This window comes from Scylla paramamosain, chromosome 22 (genome assembly GCF_035594125.1).
Source record: "Scylla paramamosain isolate STU-SP2022 chromosome 22, ASM3559412v1, whole genome shotgun sequence".
Lineage (NCBI taxonomy): Eukaryota > Metazoa > Arthropoda > Malacostraca > Decapoda > Portunidae > Scylla > Scylla paramamosain.
The window spans coordinates 3,779,549-3,804,532 of record NC_087172.1 but is presented as its reverse complement, the minus strand read 5'-3'; the positions used below and the strand labels follow the sequence as shown (position 1 = coordinate 3,804,532).

The following is a 24,984-nucleotide window of genomic DNA, read 5'->3' as shown; positions in this document are numbered from 1 at the left end:
CATAGTACCTTGATCTCTGTTAATTAAAAAAAAAAAAACCCATATTACCCAACGGAGATAATTTACCCTCTCGTTGGGAACTAATGCATTAAGATGTGAAAGTGCAGTTGGTGGTCGCTGTCTCCAGACGTGAATAACTGATTAAAGATGTGAGCTAGGCTTAGTTTGGTTATGATGACATATATGTTGAGAATGTTAAGCTCAGTAGGTGGCAAGGTAGTGTAGTGGTATTTCTCTCTCTCTCTCTCTCTCTCTCTCTCTCTCTCTCTCTCTCTCTCTCTCTCTCTCTCTCTCTCTCTCTCTCTCTCTCTCTCTCTCTCTCTCTCTCTCTCTCTCTCTCGTTGATATAAAAGACAGTTGCAAAGTCCTACTACGGTGTCATTAGATACGCTTTGTCATGCACTGGAATCATGGAGGCTATTGATGGTGATAATGATGATGATGATGATAATTTAGATAGACGCTTCAGCTCAAAACTAGGAAAACTACAAAACAGTTAGGAATTGTTCGACAGAAGACCCATCGCCAGTCTCCCAAACTGCCACAGAAATTTCTTGGTGTTTTCTGAACTTCTCGAATTCTTCCTCACGCCGCGCACGTGTTGGTTTAGTTGCCTTTGTCACGTCTGGAGTGTGTTCGTTCTGGAATTCTGCTTAGCTTTTCTACATTTACTATGAAAATTAATAAAGTGAAGCATTGTTTCATCTTTGTTTCCTAAAATGTAGTAAATATAGATAGGCTCTGTTTATGAAGGTGACGGTAGTGACGGGCACGCACATCCCATCCTCTTTCGTTGTGCTTCAAGGAATTAATGTACTCCCGTCCTCCTCGTCCTGGTCCTCGTGCTGGGTGTGGGGGGAGAGGGACACTTAATGACCTCCACTGTATAAACTCGTTACTCTAGGCCATTATTCCTCAATTTGTTCTCTCTCTCTCTCTCTCTCTCTCTCTCTCTCTCTCTCTCTCTCTCTCTCTCTCTCTCTCTCTCTCTCTCTCTCTCTCTCTCTCTCTCTCTCTTCCGAGTCATCCAATTTTACATCATCACGCTCATCTTCTCTCGATTTGCCTTAAATTTTCACACCTTCATATGATTTGAGACTTTTATGAATGCTCGGCGAGTTGTAACTTTCCTTTGTGTCACTAAATTACTTGGCTTTCGAAGATTAGCCCCTTGACATGACTACTATTTACAGCACTATACTCGTTAATTCATTTGAATAAACCAAAGTGATTTTAATGTGCTATGATGGAACTAAAGGCTCTGAGTTCGAACTATACAGCTACTCTTTATTGCCAGAGGTATTTCCAAATTGTACCCGGAAGTTTTGCAATAGCAGTCTAAGGGCTAAGAATTACAGCAGGTTTGAGTAGTGTGGTAATGAGACAACGAACCGTACCCTGAAACAGTTCTCACCATTTTTAAAAGGTTGTGGTTGAAGTTAACACCAGTTTTTAAAGGTGTTTTTATGGTTCTAGTGACAGTTTAACAAGATTTCTACATTATTTACATGAGAAGCACTCTCAAAAACCCGGCCTTGGAAAATAGTCGTGGTGAGCAAAGCGTTTCTGAATGCGTGCCAGTAATTGTTGGTAGCGTGAGCAGTCCCTTAACCCTCGCACCTCAGACTGCTGCTCTTGTTTACTTGTGTTCCCGCGTCACCGTGCGGGCAGGGATCAAATAGTTATGGTGTTAATAGTGGTTTGGTTTTCACTACTAAATAAAGGAGCAATCCTCAACGGAGATAATGAACATAGGGGATTTCTGAGTAAGTTAGGCATTGCAAAGAGGGATGAAGTAGGAGTGATGGTCAGATCATCGTGTTTGTCATGCGTGTACTCAAAGCTTTTTTTTTTTATTTGAAGAATCTGTTTTACCGATTCATTTTAATTCCTCATTACCGATTACTACGTTGTTACTTACCATTACTAATTTCAGTTCTAGACAAAATCATACCTGTATTTATAATAGTTGCAGGTTGTGGTACATTATTGACAGGAAAACATTCTAATGATCTCCCTTTAACAGTTCGCTTCCGTGTGGTAAAGAACGAGTGCTTAATAGAATACCTTGTATGTCCTTGTTAAGGTTATTGTGACACACGTACTCGTACATTGCCTGTAACCCGCACAGTTCATTGAGATTCAGTACACTTAGGAGAGGCTGGATACCACGCACTCTTCATTAAATCAGTGTTTAGCCAGTGTAACATATGCGAATTATTGCTGAAGGCAGGTGTCTTTCGAGAATGATGGATAGCAGATGTAACGAGCAGTGAATGGTGCAATGGTATCAAGTAATATATTATTCTATAGGTTTTTGTATTGTATTTATTCATCTTTATTTGTTTATTTACCATTTTATGTATTTAGTTATTATTATTTTTATTATTATTATTATTATTATTATTATTATTATTATTATTATTATTATATTTGGTTATTAATTTATCTGTTTTTAGTTAGTATGTAGATCGGCAAGACGAAGGGAGGAAGTAAGGGGTTGTGTAATGTAGTCAGTAAATTATCTATATATCTATCTGTGCAGCAACCAACACGTCTTGGTGAAGAGTGGCGACGTGGGCACCATGCAGATGTTTATTGATTATCTCTGTATTCAGTCTGAGTGATATCCAGCATCGCCTTTTTCCTTGTAACTATGTATTTCAGGTTGAATGTTTGGGTGTTGATTTACGACTCTTGTTGCCTGAATTATTATCGTTGTTGTTGTTGTTGTGGTTATTGATGTTTTCTTTTGTTTTTGTTGTTATTACTATTATATATACTTAACTTACCTGAGCATGTGGCAAAAAATGTCAGGTGCCAAATGACCTCGTTGTGTCGGCGCCAAAATACCAGTCACCCAGCCAGTCCAGTGCTTTCTTCAGTAATTAACACTGTCCTGTCGCCGCCTCATGGAGTGAAACAGTCAGTTATGTGTAACGCATGCATGTGCTACAGAAATTCGAGGCGATGGGGCGCCAACAAAGTAGCGTAACAAACACTGAAGTGCTGTTAAAGGTAGTTAGCCGGTTATTGGGTGGGCTTGCATAGATGGGAGGCGAGGAGGGACGAGGAGGGCGCAGCTTAGGCCAGTTGGTTAGGAGCTGGCAGAGGGTGTGTTACCTGTTGTGTGTTTGTTCGTAGTGAGGCTTAGCTTCGGGTTTGGGTGTGATAGTATTGTTGGGTGAAGGAGTGGCGTCGGGTGGAAGAAAGAAACAAGTTTGTTTGGTGAAGTCTAGGATAGTGATATTCTTTTGACGTTGTGAGTGGCTTGGTGTGTTAAATGCGGTTTCGTGGTTCGCGGTTGGTTGTTAAGCAAGTGTTGATACTTGGGACGGAGTGGAAGTAGCTTAGTTGTATCTCGGTGTTGTGAAAAATATTTGTGATTACGAAGCAGTGTGGTTTCTTTATTAGTGAGCAGGAGCAGGATTGTGAACGGAAGGTCAAATACGTTGATCGCGAAGGGGTTTCAGGCAGCAATATGGAGGCCATATTAAAGGAGTTGAAGTAACTTCGTTTGTGAGGGGAAGGCCAGTGTATAGCGGCAGTGCCTTGGAGTTTCTAGGTCTGGTATTAGGGATCAGGTGCAAGGGTGAGACGGGAATGATGTAGTAATATTGTTGTAGTAAGTTTGGTGAGTACGAAAGAGTAATATTTGTCAATATTAGTTTGTGGGAGGGCCGGCAGTAAGGATTGTTGGATTTTGTCTATCAAGTCAGCATACTATAACGAGATGATTTTCAAGAAATTTTGACTCTGTACTTGTAAGTTTCAGGAGTTTATGTATTACGTATAGATGAAGATGTATGAGCGTTTATACTACGTATAGATGAAGTTGTACGAGCGTTTATACTTCGTGCTCATATTAACGTAGGTCTTTGTATTCTATAAAGTGCGGTGAAATTTGAGTTGCACCGTAAATATTGCGTCTTTGCCCGCAGTACTACGTGGCTATGTAGTTTGATAGTTTATGGCGTGTACAAATTTTCCCGCCCATAGTGCGATCTACATTTAACGCTCTGGAGACGTGGGAGGAAAGTAGTGGTTATATGAAGGAGAATCGGTGTTTTTTGTAAACCAAACATCGAACGATTGTACAGGTATAAAATACCCGGTAGTGGTAACCAAGCGCTAGTGATCGTGATGGTGATAACCTGATACTAAATGAATTGTATATTATTAAAGTGCTAGTTTGAATTAGCTTTGGAATACAAGTGGTGGTGAATTTTAAGCTTAGGAATGAATACAATTGTAGTGTAGGTCGGCGCAGTTCTTACAACGCAAGCTTTGTTTTGGTGCCTTGCTTTAACCGGTGTTGCAAGGAAATTAATTGGTTTTGGTCTGATAGACATTGGTATACAAGTGTGATAGTGACAGACATTTGTATATGAATGTGGGTGAAGTCTTAATGTGTAGTAGTACACTTGCAGTAAGGAGTTGTGCAAGTCATTAGTTGTAAGTCGGTGTTTGTACTTTCATTTCAAGCACTGCTCTAGACTTTTTTGAAGGCAGTCTCTGATTTTGCTCTTACCGTGATGTTAAATGAAGTGTTGATTTGCGCAGTGGATTTCAACCTGTTAAGTAAAAAACACGTGGGTGTTCAGGTACGTGGGTGTTCAGGTAAAAAAATATAAGATCTATGTGTGGTTTCCTGAGGGTTGTTGAAATGGGTTTATTTCGTTGTCCGAAAAGTTTTTTTTATTATATGACTTACTGTTGTAATTTTTTTTTACATACTGCCAGAAATGCTGCCAGCAGTCAACAACAATGCAGCGTAGGCGCCTGGTCATGCTGGATCTCGTGGGGATGCGTCTTCCTCGACGTGGATGCACATCGTAACTCTAAAAGGCTCCCCATTGACAAAGTGTGTGTAAGACTTGGTGTGCTGCCTGTTGGTGGTGTCTAAGCTGCATTTTGTAAGTTCTAAGAGCTACTTTTTTTTTTTTTTTTTTTTCCGCCGTGAATGTAAGTGGTTTCTTCCCGGACGGTCTTCAGAGTAATTTTTTCGTCTTCAGAGTAACTTTTTTTTCCCCGGATGGTCTCTCGAGTATAAAAAAAGTGGTGGTTCTTCCTCGAGTAAAAGGGGTGTTTACCCAGACGGTCGTCGTCGGAGTGACTATGAGTGACTATGAGGGGGAAGAAGAGGGTCAATGTATATATATATATATATTAAATTCGGATTGAGTTGTGACCTGGCTTTTTTTCCTTGTACCATTCAGTGTGACTTGGACACCTGCAGGCTGCATTATTACAGGCGTTGCGGCGAGCTATGGGAACTGTTGTTATTCAGAAAACGTAATAGTTTTCGACATTTTTGAAATCCGTTATCTTCGCGTTCGCACTTCTTCGCACATACTTTAACTTTTTCGCACATTACTGATACGTAATCAGGAAATGTCCATTCCTGTCCAATTTGATTTGGTATTTCATTTAGTATTTCATCTCTACATCATATGATTATACGTGATACTGACTAGTAGTCGTGATACTGATCGGCTAAAAAAAAGTGTCCAGATACATTTGCTTTCTGTAGTAATAAGTAAGCACACCTGCATTGAGCTGAGCTGTCAATGCGGCGATGTAGACCCGAGAATCGGGGGGAAGGAAAGGTGCAGTACCCGTAACGTCTATCGATGACGACCCTTCCCGGCCGGACCCGGACAGTTGTCACGCTCTCGGCCGGACAGCGAGTCACGGACGCTGCCCAGGAATATAAGAACGTATGTTCTTAAGAAAAAGGGAAGCTGCAAGAAGCCATCAGGCTTGCACATGGCAGTCCCTCTATGAATTATACCTACCTAACCTACATCCCATTCATATAAACCCCGTCCACTCATCATCTACCACTCTATTTGTGAACCAATTTCTTCCTATCTCTTTCTTAAACCTAATTTGTTTTCAAGCTTGAACCAGTCATTTCTTATTCTATCCTGGTTGCTAATCCTAAGAAGTTTGCTTACATCCCCCTTATTATATAACCCTTATACCACTTAGGTTTAAGCCTACGTCCCTCTAAAGAATGTAAATTTAACAGCTAGTCTCTCCTCATAAGGAATACTCCTCTTCCCCTGAATCCTACGTCCCTCTAAAGAATGTAAATTTAACAGCTAGTCTCTCCTCATAAGGAATACTCCTCTTCCCCTGAATCTTACGTCCCTCTAAAGAATGTAAATTTAACAGCTAGTCTCTCATAAGGAATACTCCTCTTCCCCTGAATCCTTTATTCTCCTTTGTACTGATTCTAATAGACCTATCTTTCCTGTAATGTGGGGACCAGAACTGCGTAGCGTAGTCTCTAGATGAGGTCTGACCAGCACCAAATATAACTACTAATATTACTTCGGGCCTTCTACTTTTAACACTCCTAGAAAGGAATTCTAATACCCTATTTGCCCTGTTTCTGGCCTCTGTGCATTACTTTCCTAGACAGCGCAATAGCGCCAATAGCGTAGCCTAATAAGTGGTGTATGGTATCGCATCGCTGCAGAGTGCACAGGAAAGCAAGGAAGAGAAAACGATGCAAAACCGGGAAAGGGAAATCCGATGCAGGGATTGGCTAAATGGAAGAGGTCCGTTAGGGTGCGTCCAGTGCGTCCTCACGGTCGGTCGATGTCCTTCGAACAACACCCACGGACATTGTCATTGTCCGTCGAGCACTCACTGTTAAAAGATAACAATAGGAAGAAGAAAGAGGATGGGAGTGCTGATGAAGTCGGAAGTGAGCACCAAGGAGTGTTAACAGACACTGCCCCGTGTTCGTAGTTTCGCACCCTCGGACACTGTCTTGTCTGGCGGAACAGAGGCATGGAAGTATGACATTGCCAGGCACACGATGAACAGAGTTGTTACTTTTGGGTCCATCCGCATATAGTTACTAAAATCTGATCATAAGCAATTCGCAGTTAATGTAAAATGGTTGCATGGCTTCCCTTTCACTTCGTCTTTGTAACCAATCCTCTCATCATATCCAATCACTCGCATTATTCCCTTCTCACCACCTTTTCCTCACACTGCATACAATAATCGTGCAATTTTCTATTTTTTTTTTTTTTTTTTTTTTTTTTTTTTTTTTTTTTTTTTTTTTTTTTTATCTGACTGTGCACCATGGCTGTGATGTACCGCACTAGACGCTGGCAACAACCACCAGTCTCCCGAGCCCACATTAACAGTCTTAAATATCCGTGTTGCCAGGGGACATCAGCTTCAAACATTGTCTGCCGGTCTTTTGTGAACGGAGTAGAAACTATAGTATAACATCATCATCTGGTACCATTTGTTGCGGTATCAACTTTCCTCGTTTCAGCGCTCATGACGTCATCCTGTTTCGCCTTATGATTTGGTAACTGTTTGTCCGACAGATAGTGTTCGACCGTGTGGACGCAGACGCACCCTTAGAGGTCCGGCTGCCTCATCTTCCTTTTTAGCCTCAAGCTTGATGATTTCGCTGAACACGGGCATTGTGGTGGTTTGCCGTTCAAATGTGAATGAACAATGAGTGAACAATGATGGGCATGTCCTCTTATCAGGCCACTAGTCTGGAAATCCTTAATCCAAAGGCTTGCTGCACATAAAATCTTTCCCGCCACTATGGCAGCGAGTCCCGACGGGAGCTGAGCCACGCAGTAGTTTCCCGGATGAGAGGTTTTGCTGCGCTGCTGGAGGATGGTTTTTTTTTCTTTTGTAGCAACTTATCGGCCGCATCAACCGCTTACCAATTTGTTAGCTGACTCAAAGCGCAAATAAAAAAAAAATCCTTCAGCAATAACGACGGTCCTTCAGCAATAACGAACGGGAAGCACAGCGCTGGGATGTGGACTGGGTTTATGGCATTGCACATTGAGTGCACTGCCACAGAAGAGAACCTTGAGTGTTGGTCAGCTGCAAAGCCGGGTGCACTTGCATGGAGTCACCTTGGAGTGGAGAAGATGTGACGTGCGCGTTATACAATGATTACAGAACAAGAAAACTTAACCTGAATAATAATAATAAATGAAAATGAGAATTCTTCTAATGTTGTATTTGATAAATATTTGATAAAATATATACAACGTATTTCCTGATGTCCTGATGGATGGGAGCAACAATGTCAGTATTACTAACTACTTGTAAGAAAAAATAAACATACTTGTAAACTATAGAATTAAAATGGGTGAGCAGACTCATAATTGCTAAGAGAGACTATCGCCAGAGATTGTCTCGAGAGGAAGATTGTCCTGGGAGGGAAAGCATCAGGCGCTGGCAAACTTTGTAGGCACTTGAATAAAAGAAGAAGAAAAAAAGTCAGAACAAATTTCACACACACTAATTTGCATACTGTAATACAAAATGCTTCTAAACACGTGACGGATACTTTTTGTTAGTAACTAAATATTATCACAGTAAATTATACCAGTACGTCATCAGCAACATATGGAGTTTTCCTTGACATGCACTAAGAGATCTAGGGGTGCCCAGTGGCCACCGGTGAACCCACAACACTGGGAGGTGCTGTGCCAGTGTTCCCGGCAACGAGTGACCACTGTGGGCATATAACCTACTGATTAAAATGCTGCGTTACGTGTTTTGTAGTTACAGCTCGTAACTCGTGCCGGCCAGTAGTGACCCTACAATCCGCTACTTCATGCCGAGTCTAGGAAGTACATAACAAGTCTAGGAAGTATATATATAATGTCTTTTTAAGAGAAAGAAGAGAGCGAACTGTATCTCTCTGGAAAACACCTTTTTTTTTTAATGTTAGTAATTAACACTATTTAAAAGGGAAAGTAGTAGAGGTAAACGTATATAATGTCTTTTCTTGAGGAATAAATATCTGTAAGAAAACACGATTCTCCTCCTTAGTAACTAAGAAGACCCGGCCCGAGGTTACAGGCGTGACGGAACGAACACCTAACACGTTTTGGCAGCGCAGGTACGGTACATATTACACGTGTTTACTCCTTCACTCCCTCACGCTCTCTTGGCAACGTTTACACCTCCACCATGTCCAGCGTTATGTACCTTTTGTCCAACCTCCGGATTATTCACCTAATACAAACACAACTATAACAGCCTTGGTGCCACACGGTCACTTCTTGGCGTGGTGCTTCAAATCCATACAAATAATTTCCTTCATGCTCGCTCACACACTTCCGCAAACGTGCACTCGGACAAGCCAGTATAGAAAGCAGCTTGTATACGTATATATAAAAAAAAATTATGAGTGGAATGCATTACAAGTGGTATTGGCCGCGCCACGACTACACTTACACTGTTAAGTATGTACAGACGTTCTCTACAGGTACGGTCTCTAGAGGTATTTATAAATCATTATTGGTAAAGTGTGTTACCGTATAGAAGGTACATGCAACTTTATACTATGATTTACTGATACCGTTCTCAACTAATTACTTGACGTGAATTTAATTAAAGTCAATTATTGCCCACTGTGAAAGAGTCGATTGAGCTTTTAATTAATTTAGCTTCCCCTCCACTACGTCTTTCATCACAGGATCAATAAAATGTTTTGTGTGTCTACTGAGTGTCGGTCAGAACACGAATATGCATATCATTAATGTTCCTTAAACATATTATTGTATTTCATGGTAGTAAGATATATCAAGAGAGATTAGTTAAGTAGTACAAGAGATCTAAGGCTACCAGCATCATCAGCAGCATTGGAGTACTCATCTATGACGTGTTAACGTGGAACAAAAATGACGTACCTTGGATGATGCTGGTAACTAACAAAAACCACTACGGTACTTACTACTGTTACCAGCTGTGAGTAAAGTACTGCTACTCTGTAAACTTGCTATGCTACTCAAGGTCATTCCGTAACTCAGCTCATCACATTGGCACCTACCCCATAAATATACTATAGAAAAAAGTCACATTTCCCATTTAAATGTTCAAGAAAAAAACCTACAACAACATTCACATTAAAAAAAAAAAAGACCTTTCCATTGGTTCGTCCATTTACACCACCTCGCTAATGACTCTATTTACGTACATGAATGATTATCAACAGTTACTGGAAAAGATTACCCTCATTTGCATTGTCCCTTTGCAAACTACATTCACTTCGCGGAGACGCCAAATAACCGCCTCTCGTGTTGCCATTAATAAACAAACGAGTATCACTTTCCCTCTGTACTCTAAGGCTTCCTGAGGTTGACGTGATGCAGGCTTCCTTTATGATCAGTCTTCACTATCCCTAAGTCCAAAGAAAGATACAAGGTTTTCCTTGACGTCACAACTGCGGGGTCGATCACTGAGTCGAGAGAGAGAGAGAGAGAGAGAGAGAGAGAGAGAGAGAGAGAGAGAGAGAGAGAGAGAGAGAGAGAGAGAGAGAGAGAGAGAGAGAGAGAGACTCTTCCTCGATATATGTTAGTTTACATCTGGTCGATGAAGGCAATAATACTTAGGCTTCTTGGAAAATATTGGAGCGGAAAGTAAACGAGTGTCAATGTGTGTGTGTGTATGTGCGCAGGTGGGGACGAAGACAAGACGTAATCTAATGAAGGGGTACACACTTCTATTCCACCACCACTACCTCTACTACCACCACCAGTAAAATCACAACCGCTACCACCAGCACATTATTTGTCTTATCTGCTTTGCTCCCCGGCAGTCACAGGCTCCCTCTTTACCTTCGTTATAACGCGTGACAAGGGAAGGAAGGCCGCAGTGATGAACAAACTCCGCTGCGTCGCGTGAGTTTGGGAGCCGAGCTCTGGACCCCCGCACGCCCCACCGCCTCTCTGGCCCGCCTCACTCCCCCCGCCGCTCACTCGCCTGGAAAACTAATGTGGATTGATCACGCTTCGTCAGTTCGCCTCGACACCTAAAATATAAAAACCTTACATTCTTATATAACTCGTATATTAAGCCGCTTAACTCATATATTCACTGAAATACGTGATTTATATTTACTGTACGCGATGAAAGAGCATAAAATTTCTTTCGCAGTTCATTTCGGCACCAGAATAATAGACATTCCAGCCTAATTCATCCATTCATTAAAACGTTTATTGTGCATGACGAGGTTTTGGATTTACTACCTGAAAAAAAAGTCTGTCGTTCATATCAGTAAAAAAACTCAAATTCCTAGTTCACTACAACATTAAAAAACAGACATTTCCCCCTAATATCAGTCCATTGAGATGTCCATCATTATAAATTTTACTACCCCTAAAATAAATCGTTCATATCTGTGAAAAAAATATAAAAAGATTTCCTCTTCCCACTCGCTTATGTGCCGAGAGTTGATTCCACGTAGTTAATATGAAATCAATATGGCTCTCTTTCCTAAACCTGACGCGCTTCTGAGCAAAAAAACACAACGACTTCCGTGTAGCAAGTAATTACAACATGGCGGTCTGAGATTTAGTACATTTACCACCGGAGTTACGAGTTTCTAGGGATACTTTTTTTTCGCATTGACTTAATAGCAACGCGCCTCTGCAAGCGAGTTTCACATGCAGTGTTTTCACCTGGAATGTTGTGTCCTGCTCAGGTGCTTCCATGACTTAACGCATTCACGTGCCACGAAGTACATCATTATCCTCGGTGGTGGAATGAAAAGTGCAGAGTCAAATGGTAATAAAAATGGTGATGTATTCCTTAGTTAAGCAATGTAAGAGGCGCCTCGACGTGGTGATACGAAATTGAATTACCCTGACTGTATATCGCTTGTGATCTTCGAGTTATCAGTAATAGTAGTAGTAGTAGTAGTAATAGTAGTAGTAGTAGTAGTGAAAGTAATATAACCGCAAATTCATAATAACAATACAATATCCATAACAACATAATAACAAAAGACACTCTAATGTCCTCGACGCCTTACAGAAAATAATAAAAAACTAAGAATATTCCAAAACGTCTCAGAGAAGCTAAGATGATCCACTACACCAGGTGAACCACTGCAGCAGGGCAAGCGCTACATTCGGTCTGCCTTCCTCTTAAGTTTCCAACATTTCCCAGACCATAACAAGAAACAGATGCCAGAAGGGCACAAACACGTCACTGAAGACAAAACACACACGTGAGAACTAAGTGACAATATGTAGAATAGTGAAATTAATGCGATGAAACACTCCCTGCTGTAATGTCAAAATTGGTCGACATAGGAATATTATAATAACGCTTCAGATACACAGCCACGCATATGCTTTAGAGTAAATTCCTGCAGAACATAAATAACTCGTGTATTTACGTTGACACCTTTCATCTATAAATTTAATAAGCAAACCTTTAGTTAAATCTAAGTAGTGTGTGTGTTGTGTGTGTGTGTGTGTGTGTGTGTGTGTGTGTGTGTGTGTGTGTGTGTGTGTGTGTGTGTGTGTCATATAAGGGCAGCATATTTAAATGCGTGTAGGTACAGATTCTAATTAACCTAATTAATGGAGTCAAAGTCTAACCCTCCTTGGCCTAAAGTATATATGGCGATGGTTTTCTCATTAACTGTAGGTAATAGCACTACTTTTTAATGGTTTCGAAGTGGCGTGATGAAGCATGGCGACGTGTGTGTGTGTGTGTGTGTGTGTGTGTGTGTGTGTGTGTGTGTGTGTGTGTGTGTGTGTACTTGTAATTAATTGACAATAAACTTATAAAAAAAGAAAAGAAAAACGTAGACAAACGAACCCAAGTTAGCCTGTCTGCTGGAGCTTGGAAGTTAACTCTCCTTGCATTTGATTAAATGTGTGGGGCAGCTTGTCGTCTCTCCGGCTGGCTATATGATTCACTACTTCTATGATTTCGAAATGATGTGATGGGACAGGACGACAGCTACAGTGTGTGTGTGTGTGTGTGTTACACAAGCCTGACATTTCACTACACGCGTCTCACGGATACGAAAGCTACAGCATTAAAACATAAATGAATGAATCAATAAACTAATACATTTATGAACAGGGAAAACTTGGTGCTTGGTGATTTCTTCATCCCGGTTAGGTAGAATCATCAAGTCGTGGTGACTACTGTGCAATACAGCGCAACACAACTTGTACATTGATGAGGTTAAATTAGGAATGTATTTAGATATGGCTAGAGAATTTATCTGAATTGAGTCGATAAATCTCTCTCTCTCTCTCTCTCTCTCTCTCTCTCTCTCTCTCTCTCTCTCTCTCTCTCTCTCTCTCTCTCATGCGTAAAAAAAAAAAAAAATACATAAATCGTATATATCTCCGGAAAATATTGACCGTGCACTGAGTTTTTGTAAATCCCCCTGACTCAGCGTCTGCTCTGAATGAGGCACTGAAGGCCGCCGCCACCCGCGCCACCGCCAGCCTGACAAATGATGATGATAATGATGATAATAATGATAAAAAATAAGAATAAAATAATAATAATAATAATAACAATAATAATGATAATAATAATAATGATAATAATAATAATAATAATAATAATAATAATAATAATAATAATAATAATAATAATAGTAATAATAATAATAATAATAATAATAATAATAATAATATGAACAATTACACGACATAAAAAATCTGGGTCACGAGTCAGCCAACATTCCTGGTCTCGTATATATATTCATAATAATAATAAAAAAATAAAAAAAAAGTAATAATAACATCAAAAGTAACGATTACTTCACTTAAAAAATCAGCTCACAGCCGACCAACATCCATACGTACTCTCACTTAAACCTTCTGTCCGGGATCGCCTCCCCGCCACAGCAGCCGAGGAAACATAGTATACAACAAGTGCCCTTCCTTCGTGACGTAAAAACGCAAGCGAATATCAACCATCGTGAAGTCTAAAAGGGGGGGTTAGTTTCCCTAATATTTTTTTGTAAAGTCTTAAAATCTTCAACAAGAACACGAAACGATCTCGCCACTAAAACACAGTTAGTCAGTCGCGGTCCAAAAATAGACTCTGAAGAATGAATTTCTGCCTAGGGAACAAGAGACGGTCGCCTACTAACGCTTAACAGAGAAAGGCCTCCCGTTATATACCCATTTCACCTCGCCGGAGTCAGAGGTGCTGTACAGACACCATCTCCGCACACCGCCCTCTCCTATCCCTTGTGGTGGAGACGGTTGTGGGAGTCCTGGGAGTAGAGGGAGAGGAACAGGAGGTTGTGGATGAGAAACTGCTCGGTGAGGACTGAGGCGAGGTACCAGGCGGGGAAGTACTCCAGGGTGATGAGGCCCAGCAGGTTGTAGTTCCTTTCCGTGTAATCCCAGGGACAGGCGCCATACTGCCGCAGGATGAGGCCTGTAAAGCCAGTCCTCCGTTATTCATCACCATCATCACCACCAGCACTACTGCCAGTACTATCACACACACACACACACACACACACACACACACACATACACACACACACACACTGTAAATGCAATATTTAAAGCATCTGAAATATAAAGTTTACCTAATTACGTATCACAGAAAGAAAAACAAATTGTTAAGATTAATTATTATGATTATCATCTAGAGGCAGACAGACAAAAAAAAAAAAAAAAAAAGTAAGAACAGACAAGGAAAATAAGCAAATCACCCGAAGCAGTGACCGGAGACTCATTCCTACGCATGAAACTCACCTGTCGAGAACTCCCACACGTAGATCCAGGCGACGTAGCAGAGTCCTCGCAGCAGCAGCGGCAGGGAGGTGTGGAAGCGCCTGTACAGCTGTTCCACCACCAGACTGCCCACGCCGTAAATGAAGAGGGACCACACGCTTGTGCTTCCTGCAATGTACACGGCATGTTACTCACCACCCGCCAACACAACACCCGCCCGCCACCACCACCACCGCCTCATACGCATACTACACCTTCAGGAAAAAAACAAACAAATACATTGCTAACAAAACTGTCAATACAAAATGTCAAAAGGATAAATCAAAGGAATACATAAAGAGATAACACATTTATGTGAACATGCCATACTGAGAAGTAGAATTAAGGACATTTCTTTATTTTCCTCAAAAAAAATCGTCTTGATTCCTATAAAGAAACTACTCAAAAACCTTCCTTTATTACATTTGCGTCGTGAAGCTGTGACAGTGAGAGGACAGACTGGATCAAAGTGGGAATGGGCGTTCTCACATTGCCCTGGCGTATCATTCTCTTCGTCAGACGGATTCTTAATATGCGTGAAGACCTCTACTGCCAACTGGAAATTCCGTCACGAAGGAAACCAAAGCGGCGCAGGTCAATCATAACTGCTGAGACGAGGAGGTGAGATGGTGGTGAGAAGGCCAGGAAGTGAAGTGGTGGTGAGGCGGCGAGGAAACGTCTGGATGACGTGGCAATCTTCCTCATCTCTTAGTAAACGTACAATTTTTATTTTATTTTGTTTTTTACCAGTTATTCTTTATCGTAGAGTGTAAATGTTTAAGAAAATACGCCTTAAGATCCTGGGTGATTGTGTTTTTTTTATTTCATTATTATCATTATTATTATTATTATTATTATTATTATTATTATTATTATTATTATCCTCCTCCTCCTCCTCATCATTATCATCATCATAATCATCATCATCATCAACCTTATCCTCATCTTCAATTTTGTCTGTCTCATATTGCACCCACGCGCGCACACACACACACACACACACACACACAACGTGAAGCACTCACACACAACGTGAAGCACTCACACACGCGCGCACCCACGCACACGCACGCTCGCGTACACAGACACACTCACGCACTCACGCGCGCACGCACGCACGCACGCACGCACGCACACCCGTGTCACCGATTTGGAGCAACGCTCGCAAGCGCTGGCAACCCAGTAAATAAATACCTGCCACACTCACAAGGCAACTCAGCTAGAGCATATAATTTATTTACATGTATTTTTTGTGTGTACGTGCATCAGCTGGAGAACGCGTCCTTATTTCTCTAAGAAACATATTTCTCAGCCACCTTTTTAGGTATTCACTGAGGTAGAGAAAAAAAAAAGTTTTCGCTAACATTTAAACACGCATTGATGTGAAGTGTTTGCAACTATATTATGTAATCAAAGAGACGCTTCCACTACAAGCATTTCCTTAATCACCCGAGCCACCCCTTTGAGAAGGTGTGTATGCAGGTGTGTTGGCAATGACAGGTAAGTGGGGGGTATGATGCACGGAAGGACGATGAAATAAAAAAAAAGAGAAAATAAAATATACATTGAGGAAAAGGGGAGGGGATAGTGGGCTTGGGTGTGGGAAAGGTGGCTTTTATACATGGAGACGACACGGAACGGCCAGCAACTGATCACCGGCTGGGGTGGCAGGAGCAGCAGCATGAAGGCCTTAGCAGTGTTCAGTGTGGTGGTGGTGGTGTGTCTGCTGCCGCTAGTCTCAAGTCGTCACACGGTAATCCTAAACTCAGCTCTCGAAACAGGGGAAAAGTGTAACAAGAATTAAGAAGTGGTATGGTGAGACGGTGCGTTTGTTGGTCGCGGGTTTAGGATCAAGCATGATTGAAATCAACTTTCTGTCGTTTACTAATCCTCAAATAGTGACTTGGAATGATTAACTAGACCACCAGTGAGCAACACTTACCATTCTATTGTATATGATTCTACCGCAAGGATAAAACATCCTCTAATTGTTAAAGTACAGTAAGCCAAATCGGAAAAGCTAGATCAAAAGGGCACATTTGGTTTGTATCCTTTCACAAGAATAACACGAGCTCTAGAAAGGCACCGCTATGAACAGCCTCAGCAGTGTCTCACTGGCCAGGCCCTAGCTGCGAGTGACCTCACAGATCACTGGGGCCTTGGCGTACTGGTGAAATATCGTATAAAATTATTCGTAACGATTTCATATCAGATTATATGCAATGATGAGAACATTTTCATCTGCTAGATTAGGGAATTTGATGTCTAGTGGAATAAAAATAACTCAGTACAGCTTCGATTTGAATACAAGTACAGTATCAACTCTGTTATTTGCGCCAACGAAATGTCGCAATAAAATAGTAAAGAACAAATGGACCAAAACTATTCAGAAAAAAAAGTGACAAGTTCGCAGCTCACTAACATGATCTTTTCAATTTCTTCACAACAGTTACCTTTAACTGTTTAACTGTCATTTTAGAAGTAAAAGCAGCGACTATGATCATCGTTTCATGACGTTTGATAACTAAAGTAAGACGAGAGATATGATTTATCTCAGCAAAACACTCCCTGATCACACGGACCAGTCAAGGCACGTCATTTTGCGTGGCCTGTCGCGGCGGGTCGGGAATGGGCAGACTGTGTACTCGTTCATGGATGGATGGAGAACAAGTGAAGCTGTCTTGAAGTGTCTATTATTACATGCAACAAACATTCTCTTGCAAGATTAATATGACATTATAAAAAAGTATGCAAGTTCTGAAATAAAAACATGCATACCTTGTATCAAGATACACTTGCTGGAAGTAAGCCATTAACGAGGTTCGCCTTTCCTTTGCAGGCAGTACTGCGCAGCCTGACCAATGGTGAGTACACCTGTTGAAACTTGAATTCGAATTTGTCTTGTATATATATTTTCCTCCTCTTACGAGGTTGTTGTTTCCAGGTGTAATACATATCAATAGCTATAAAAATGTGAGCAAAATTACAGAAGCTATGTGTTCTCTTTTTCCACTTACCGCTTCCTGCATTCTGGTCTCCATCTCCCACCTCCTCCCTCCACAGGTGAGGATGCCGTCCAGCCAGCAAAGCGGGGCTACTTTTGGCCTCTGGACGTCCATCCTACATATTGGCCACACCCTCCCAATCAGGATCAAAACAACTGGCCGCCCGGTGAAGATGACAGCACGTCCCAGCCACAGCCTGAGGAGGGAGGCTCGTCCTGGCCACAGACTGAGGAAGAAGACCCGTCCTGGCTACATCCTGAGGATGAAGGCCCGACCTGGCCACAGCCTGATGAGGAAGAATCATCCTGGCCACAGACTGAGGAGGAAAGCTCGTCCTGGCCACAGACTGAGGAGGAAAGCTCGTTCTGGCCACAGACTGAGGAAGAAGACCCGTCCTGGCTACAGCCTGAGGAGGGAGGCCCGATCTGGCCACAACCTGAAGAGGAAGGATCGTCCTGGCCACAGCCTGAGGAGGAAAGTTCGTCCTGGCCACAGCCTGAGGAGGAAGGCTCGTCCTGGCCACAGCCTGAGGAGGAAGGCTCGTCCTGGCCACAGCCTGAGGAGGAAGGCTCGTCCTGGCCACCGAAGGAAATCTGGTTCTTGTTACCATTGGGAAACGGAAACTGCTTTTGGGTGCCGATGTTGACCTGGAACTGGGTGCCTCCTCCCTTTGAGAACGAGAGCTGGGTGCCTCCTCCCTTTGAGAACGGGAGCTGGGTGCCTCCTCCCTTTGAGAACGGGAGCTGGGTGCCTCCTCCCTTTGAGAACGGGAGCTGGGTGCCTCCTCCCTTTGAGAACGGGAGCTGGGTGCCTCCTCCCTTTGAGAACGGGAGCTGGGTGCCTCCTCCCTTTGAGAACGGGAGCTGGGTGCCTCCTCCCTTTGAGAATGGGAGCTGGGTGCCTCCTCCCTTTGAGAACGGGAGCTGGGTGCCTCCTCCCTTTGAGAATGGGAGCTGGGTGCCTCCTCCCTTTGAGAACGGGAGCTGGGTGCCTCCTGCCTTTGAAAATGGGAGCTGGGTGCCTCCTCCCTTTGAGAACGGGAGCTGGGTGCCTCCTCCCTTCGAGAACGTGAGCTGGGTGCCTCCTCCCTTTGAGAACGGGAGCTGGGTGCCTCCTTCCTTTGGGAACGGGACCTGGAAGCCTTCTCCCTTTGGGAATGGGAGCTGGGTGCCTCCTCCGTTTGGAGATAGGAGCTGGTTGCCTCCTCCCTTTGGGAATGGGAGCTGGTTGCCTCCTCCCTTTGGGAATGGGAGCTGGTTGCCTCCTCCCTTTGGGAACGGGAGCTGGGTGCCTCCTCCCTTTAAGAACGTGAGCTGGATGCTTCCTCCTTTTTGGAAAGGGAGCTGGAATGGGAGCTGGGTGCTTCCACCCTGTGGGAACGGGATCTGGATACTTCCACCACTGGGAAATGGAAGCGCCCTGTGGCCGCCTATGGGGAACGAAAACTGGCCTTGGGAACCCACTGAAGATGAAGGTGAAGCCTGGGATTGGCCCCTCGATGAAGAAGGAAGTTGGTTTCCCTGACGATGATTAGCCCTGGCATCTTCCCTTCCCATCCAGCAATTAGGGTAGGCAATAGGCACTTGCCGATACAGTTAAACTTCCTAGGAGGTACTTATTAGAGGTCAACCTACTGCTGATCCTCCTGTATCCTCTCTGTCTTTTTCATTTCGTGTGTCCATCACGCAAGAGAACACTTGTAGCTTAACCTCTACGGAAAAGAGCTCCAGAGTTCCCATCTGGAGGGGAGACACAAATGTCCCCAAGGCAAGCTGCTCTTCCGATAACGACACGAAGTGTTTTGATACCTCTTCCAACTGTCCTTATATTAAATTATGCAACAATCGTGGCCTTATATAATTTCCAGTCAGTAGAACATCGCCTCACTTTTTCCAAGCCTCACCTTCTATTTCTCATTGCAACGCAGATGTTTGTTGTTCTTTCCTATCTTTCCTGTCATTAGTTTCAAAGCAAATCTGGATGTGTGCCTTTCTACGTAAAGTCATAACTTGTCCTCGTGCTAACATTCTTAAATCTTCTTATTTCCACCATTTGGCCAGATGGTGGAAAATTCTGAAGACTTTTACTATATTTACCTGTACTATACATCTCCCTACAAATTCCACTGACCACATCAATTTCTTTGGTTATTTGCCTTCTAAAGTGTAGCACATTCTAACCAATATTTCCCTTGCTGAAATCTCCATGATAGGTTGGCATTTTTTCACTGACAAACAAGCCATCCTACATGGCCTAGAGCAACTGGTACAACAGCCTACCTTCATTCCTGACGACCTATGCATAAATTCTCTTTTTCTCTATTGGGCTCCTTCGGTCACAATCTTATCTAATTTTTCTGTCCTACCGCTCATGTGCCTCCTCTTGACTTGGTGACGCGGAGCTGTTTCTGCCATTACAATTCTACTGAGGAGGTATCATTGCGATTTTCCCTGGAATGACTGTTACTTTCGTGTCTGAGATCCATGTCTTTCTACAGAGCACATATCACAAGTAATTGTCTCTAGCATGGAGACATACTTTCTCTCATCCCAAAGCTCATATACCTTGGTTGAACTTGGCTTGTTGTCCAAGACAGAGAGGCAACTCATGGATGTTACCTTAGTCTTCCGTTTTTTGAAGCTTATATTTTTTTCTGTCCGAAACCATACGAAATCTGCCTTACAACTTGTTATAAGTTATTTCGTCAATAGTAAATTAAAAGTCTTATCAGACATTCTTCTTCTAGTGACTCCTTACACCCAGGCAAAAATATCTTCCACAGTTTTTCTTCATCTTTCCTTCTTTTGTTTCATACTAATGGCTCTAGTGTCCTCTCTTTTAACTTTCCTTCCTTACGTTCGATGAAAACGCAACACTGGATGATTCATGGCTTCTTCCTTCCTCACTTCCACCCTCTGACTACATTTTACCTGTTATCGAAATTCTTTGTAATACTTTCCATATCCTCTTTGACTTTTGATCCTCTGAGGGCTTATAACCTTAATGGAGTTCTACTGTTCTCCATAACTTTGCCTCCGTGTTCGTATCTTTCTTGACTAAACTTTGCCGACTCCATTATCAATATCTTCCTTCATGCTGAAAATTTGACTACTTTTATTCTGTTAAGGGTGACTGCTTCAATACTTCAAACTACTGACCTATAGCTTTGATTTCCTGTGTTCCTAAAGCTTTTAAGTCTATCTTGAACAGGAACATTCTAAACCACCTTCTTTCCTATTGTTAGTAAGAATTCCACAAGGGACGATCTACTGACGATCTTTCAGCCTTCTTTATTGAATCTTGGTCATTCTGTCTTAGAAATTTTGGTTCAACGTTTGTTATTCCCTTAGACATCAAAGGCCTTTGATAGTGTCTGGAACAAATCTTTAATTTTTGAACTCCTTTCATACGGTTTCAAGGCATCTCTTGCACCTTTATCTTTTCTTTTCTTATATTTTTTGTATATTTTTCTGGTCGTTCTTTCTCTATTGTGGTAGGTGGCCACTTTTCTTCTAGAATATTGTGCTTTGTCTTATCATTCACTCTTTTTCCCTTATTCATGAATTATCTCTGCCAAACACATTGCATGCACCAAAGAAAACGCACTCCTTAAAAAAAAAAAAAAAAAGGCTCCAACACAAGCCTCGGAGTTCCCGTCTGGTGAGGGAACCAGAAATGTACTTCTGGTATCGACCCAAAGTGTCTTGACATTCCCCTCAACTTCTTAATTAGCTATTGTAACATTCGTGGCTTTAGTTCTGATTTTCAATCTCTCTTCTACAAAATCTCATTTTCTTTTCCTCATCGAAGGTGTCTGAAGTAACTGGCAGTAACCCCTACTCTGTTCCCTCCTACTTTCACTCCCTCCATCTTCACTTTTAGTCGAAATCTGGATGTTGTGTCTATGAGCGGAACAACCCAATTTTGAGTCTTACGAATCTTCTATCATCTGGCTTTGACTTCAGTCACTCTCAAACTAAATTAATCTCTGTTGTATATCTCACCTAATTTCTCTAACTATAAAAAGCTGTTCGACAATTTAACTTCGAAAGTGGAGCACAGACTGAACCTGTTCCCTTTCACGGAGATCTTCATTCTAGGAGGCTTTGGTTTCTCTCTCACTTCACTGACCATCCCGGTGAATTATCCTTTAACTTTGCCTTCCTCCACAACCTATAGCAGTGGTTCTCAACCTTTTTCTCTCCATTCACCCCTTCATGAATTCTCATCCGTTCGGAGACAAAGGGATAAGGGTTGACCTCACTCCCACGTGGTGATAGGTAGGGCGGCCAGAGGCTTGGCGTCAGGTCCCAGGGGACCGGATAATGGAATGCAGGGGCGGGTGAAGCGTCCTGCCACACTTCACATCTCATCTCTAGCTAAAACACCTTCTATGAAATTAGGTGTTCTGAGACGTCTCCACTAGTTTTTATCACCCTTCCAGCTGCTAACTCTGTACAGGGGCCTTATCTGTCCATGTACAGAGTATACTTCACATGTCTTGGAGCGTTCCACCCATACCGCTCTTATAGACATGGTGAAATCAATGTTTTCCCTCTCATCAACTCCTCTCCTCTAACTGACTGTCTTCAGCCTCTTTCTCATAGCCGCAATGTTGCATCTTTTGCTATCTCCTACCGCTGTCTTCATGCTAACTGCTCTTCTGATCTTGCTAACTCAATGCCTCCCCTCCTCCCGCGGCCTCGCTGCACACAAGACTTTCTTCTTTCTCTCATCCCTATTCTGTCCACCTCTCTGATATAAGAATCAAACAGTATTCTCAATCATTCATCCCTTTCTTTGGTAAACTCTGGAACTCCCTGCCTGCTTCTGTATTTCAGCTTCCTATGACTTGAATTCTTTCAAGAGGGAGGTTTCAAAACACTTCCTTCAATTTTTTAACTACCGCTTTGGACTATTTGGAGACTGGCATCTCAGTGGCCCTTTTTATTTATTTTTTATTGAATTTTTGTTGCCCTTGGCCAGTGTCCCTCCTACATAAAAAAAAAAATCTTTATCTTGTCTTATCGCTCCAATGCCCCCTCAGGATCCTCCAAAGCGAGGGTGTCTGCCGTTTTGCTTCTGTTAATTAGGAGGAATCTGAAGAGGTACTATTCTGATTTTCCCTGGAACGACTACTGCGTCCGTGTCAGCAATCCATCTGTGTGCTGAGCGCATAACAGAGGTGATAGTGTCTGGTATGGAGGTGTACATTCCTTACTCTTTCTTTTGCTCTAAACCTTCCTAACGTTAGTTCAATTCGTGCTATACATGACAGAGTCGACCCGCATCCTAAATTTCACGTGCTTTGCATTTTTTTTCCTCCTCCATTTCAGCCTGATGGCATCACTGCCACCTCATCTGTCTCTAAAACTGAACCTTTGCTTAAAAAAAAAATCTACTCTGAATATGATTCAGGATTTGTTCTCCCCTCTCCTTCACCCTCCAGATATCTCTTCTGTTAAGACCCTTCCTAATGATGTTTTCCATATTCTCGCTGACCTTAATTCTAAAAGGCTTACGGACCTTATGGGGTCCCTCCTATTGTTCTCTGTAATTGTGCCTCGATGCTTGCACCTTGCTTGGTTAAACTCCAACTCTGTCTGTAAACATGCATCTTTCTTTGGTCCTGAGCATTGCCTACATTCAGCCTGTTCCTAAAAAAAAAAAGAAAATAAATAAAATTAAATTAAATAAAAGTAAATAAATAAATAAATAAATAAATAAATAAATAATAATAATAATAATAATAATAATAATAATAATAATAATAATAATAATAATAATAATAATAATAATAATAATAATAATAATAAATAAATAAAAAATATATAAAATAATAAAAATCCTTCAAACTACGAGTACTACTTTTGGCTGTAATTTCCTGTCTTTCCAAGAAATAGGAATATTCTCACACGTCTATTAATTCATAACCTTATAAAATTATTTGATCGTCAGTATGGGTTTCGTCGTGGCCGTTCTATTGGCGACAATTCTCATAATTTGGATAATCCTTTTGATTGCACTGTTTAGGGACTTGCACCTTCATTGTGCCTCTTTTCCAGTGTTGTTTCTTGCTCTTGGTCAGAGCCCCTCTCATAAAAAAAACCTACCTCCAGCAAGTGTTGGGTCACCACTTTCCTCTCAGCACGAAATTACTGTACCTCATGCTGCAGCTCTCACTGCCTTCATTCCATCAGTACGTGAGTATCTGAGTCTGCGGTGTTCTGCTGTATGAACAATCACGTCATGCTCAAGAGATAAGAACAAGACGCCAATCTTCCACAGATGCGGACCTTCAGCACCGCATTCATATTTTGAATGACATAGCTACTCTGTCCACAGTCATCGGTCACACGAAACTTAATAAAGTATTTACAGAATTATTGGTGTATATTGCTCTCAACTGGTTTCAAGTGTTTGCATGACAACACAATGAGTCATCTGGACATTATGGTTTAATAAACTGCTGCTCGTGGTCAGTTGGTTTCTTAGCACGTCACTTTAAATAAACTAATTTATGAGCTGCGGGAAAGAACCACAATAATTAACAAGAGCTACCACATGAAAAAAGGCAGTAAAAGTAGTAACAGCCGGCACAACCCTCACCACACCTTCACCGTCACTAACTCGAAGTCACGGCAGGCAAGAGTTGCCCGTAGTCCTGTAAGCATCAGAGTCTAGCTTCGTCAACTACTCCGCTACTTTACCAGACGCTGCGCAGCCTCCTCAGCACTAAGGTGTGGCCTCGAGACGGCACCGTAATGTCATTTTCCAATCCACCTTGTAGTGTAAGTTCTTCCTCATACGATTTTTTTTAAGATAGTTTGGAAGTAGACGAAAAATTGTGATTGGGATGGAAAGGAAACCGAAAAAGGATGGTAGGAGAAAAGGATCAGCAGAGTGCCGCCGTCATCAGAGCATTAAAGAAATCACGAGACGAGACCACGAGGACGAGGACGTGTATGTGTGTGTGTGTGTGTGTGTGTGTGTGTGTAATGTACCAAACATTCTAATTTATATTTTTTTTCTTTTTTCATAGGTTGTCAAGAGTACGGAACGAACTGCGATATTATGCAAGTTAGACCGAGTATGAAAACTTACAAGTGTTCTAGAAAGCATCCATCTCCCGAACGTGACGTATTGAGCACAGCGTCAATCTCCTCCCTGCTCGCCGCCGCCGCCACCGCTGCCTCATTACCTATCTCAGACTCGCACGGCCGCGGCCACTGACACCACTTAACTTGTGACGGGAAAAGGAATATTTCATTTTTATTCCGTTTTTTCTCCCTTTTTTTTCCAAAATTATAATAAAAACGAATGCAAATAGTTGCGTGTCTTTATCCATTAAGTCATAATGCAAAGAAAGCCATATATTGTGTACACAATGAGTGCGTATGTGTACACGAGAGAGAGAGAGA

General features: G+C 42.1%; 3 protein-coding genes across 8 annotated transcripts in view; 2 read left to right on the top strand and 1 right to left on the bottom strand.

Annotated features, from left to right (window-relative positions):
• Window positions 1–5,189, top strand: part of LOC135111440 (nephrin-like) — a 38,540-nt gene extending 33,351 nt beyond the window's left edge. For all 4 annotated transcript variants that reach the window (XM_064024731.1, XM_064024730.1, XM_064024732.1 and 1 more), the window contains one exon: window positions 4,744–5,189. The gene's annotated coding sequence lies outside the window, so the exon portion shown is untranslated. The remainder of the gene's footprint in view (window positions 1–4,743) is intronic.
• A 2,810-nt stretch (window positions 5,190–7,999) lies between these two features.
• Window positions 8,000–24,984, bottom strand: part of LOC135111446 (transmembrane protein 229B-like) — a 75,119-nt gene continuing 58,134 nt past the window's right edge. For both annotated transcript variants that reach the window (XM_064024741.1, XM_064024740.1), the window contains exons 3-4: window positions 14,541–14,687; window positions 8,000–14,214 (exon numbers count right to left, since the gene is read on the bottom strand). In XM_064024741.1, the coding sequence (XP_063880811.1) occupies window positions 14,015–14,214; window positions 14,541–14,687 (347 nt within the window). In that variant the 3' untranslated portion in view covers window positions 8,000–14,014. The remainder of the gene's footprint in view (window positions 14,215–14,540; window positions 14,688–24,984) is intronic.
• LOC135111439 (formin-2-like) lies at window positions 16,162–24,890 on the top strand. Of its 2 annotated transcripts, XR_010273739.1 has the most exons (5): window positions 16,165–16,311; window positions 17,398–17,422; window positions 17,622–18,490; window positions 18,577–19,131; window positions 24,606–24,890. XR_010273739.1 is itself a non-coding variant. In XM_064024729.1 (4 exons), exons 1-3 carry the CDS (start codon window positions 16,180–16,182, stop codon window positions 19,085–19,087), a joined length of 1,623 nt encoding a protein of 540 aa, XP_063880799.1. In that variant the 5' UTR covers window positions 16,162–16,179; the 3' UTR covers window positions 19,088–19,131; window positions 24,606–24,890. The 2 variants fall into 2 exon arrangements, 1 of the variants encoding a protein (XP_063880799.1); XM_064024729.1 differs by having other exon boundaries at window positions 16,162–16,311; window positions 17,622–19,131.

Bases quoted from the DNA above. Each gene is read 5' to 3' on its own strand.
- LOC135111439 (XM_064024729.1), top strand. From the start codon at position 16,180: ATGGAGACGACACGGAACGGCCAGCAACTGATCACCGGCTGGGGTGGC. The intron at 16,312-17,397 runs GTAATCCTAAAC...TTTCCTTTGCAG, and splicing joins TAGTCTCAAGTCGTCACACG to GCAGTACTGCGCAGCCTGAC. The intron at 17,423-17,621 runs GTGAGTACACCT...CTCCCTCCACAG, and splicing joins ACTGCGCAGCCTGACCAATG to GTGAGGATGCCGTCCAGCCA.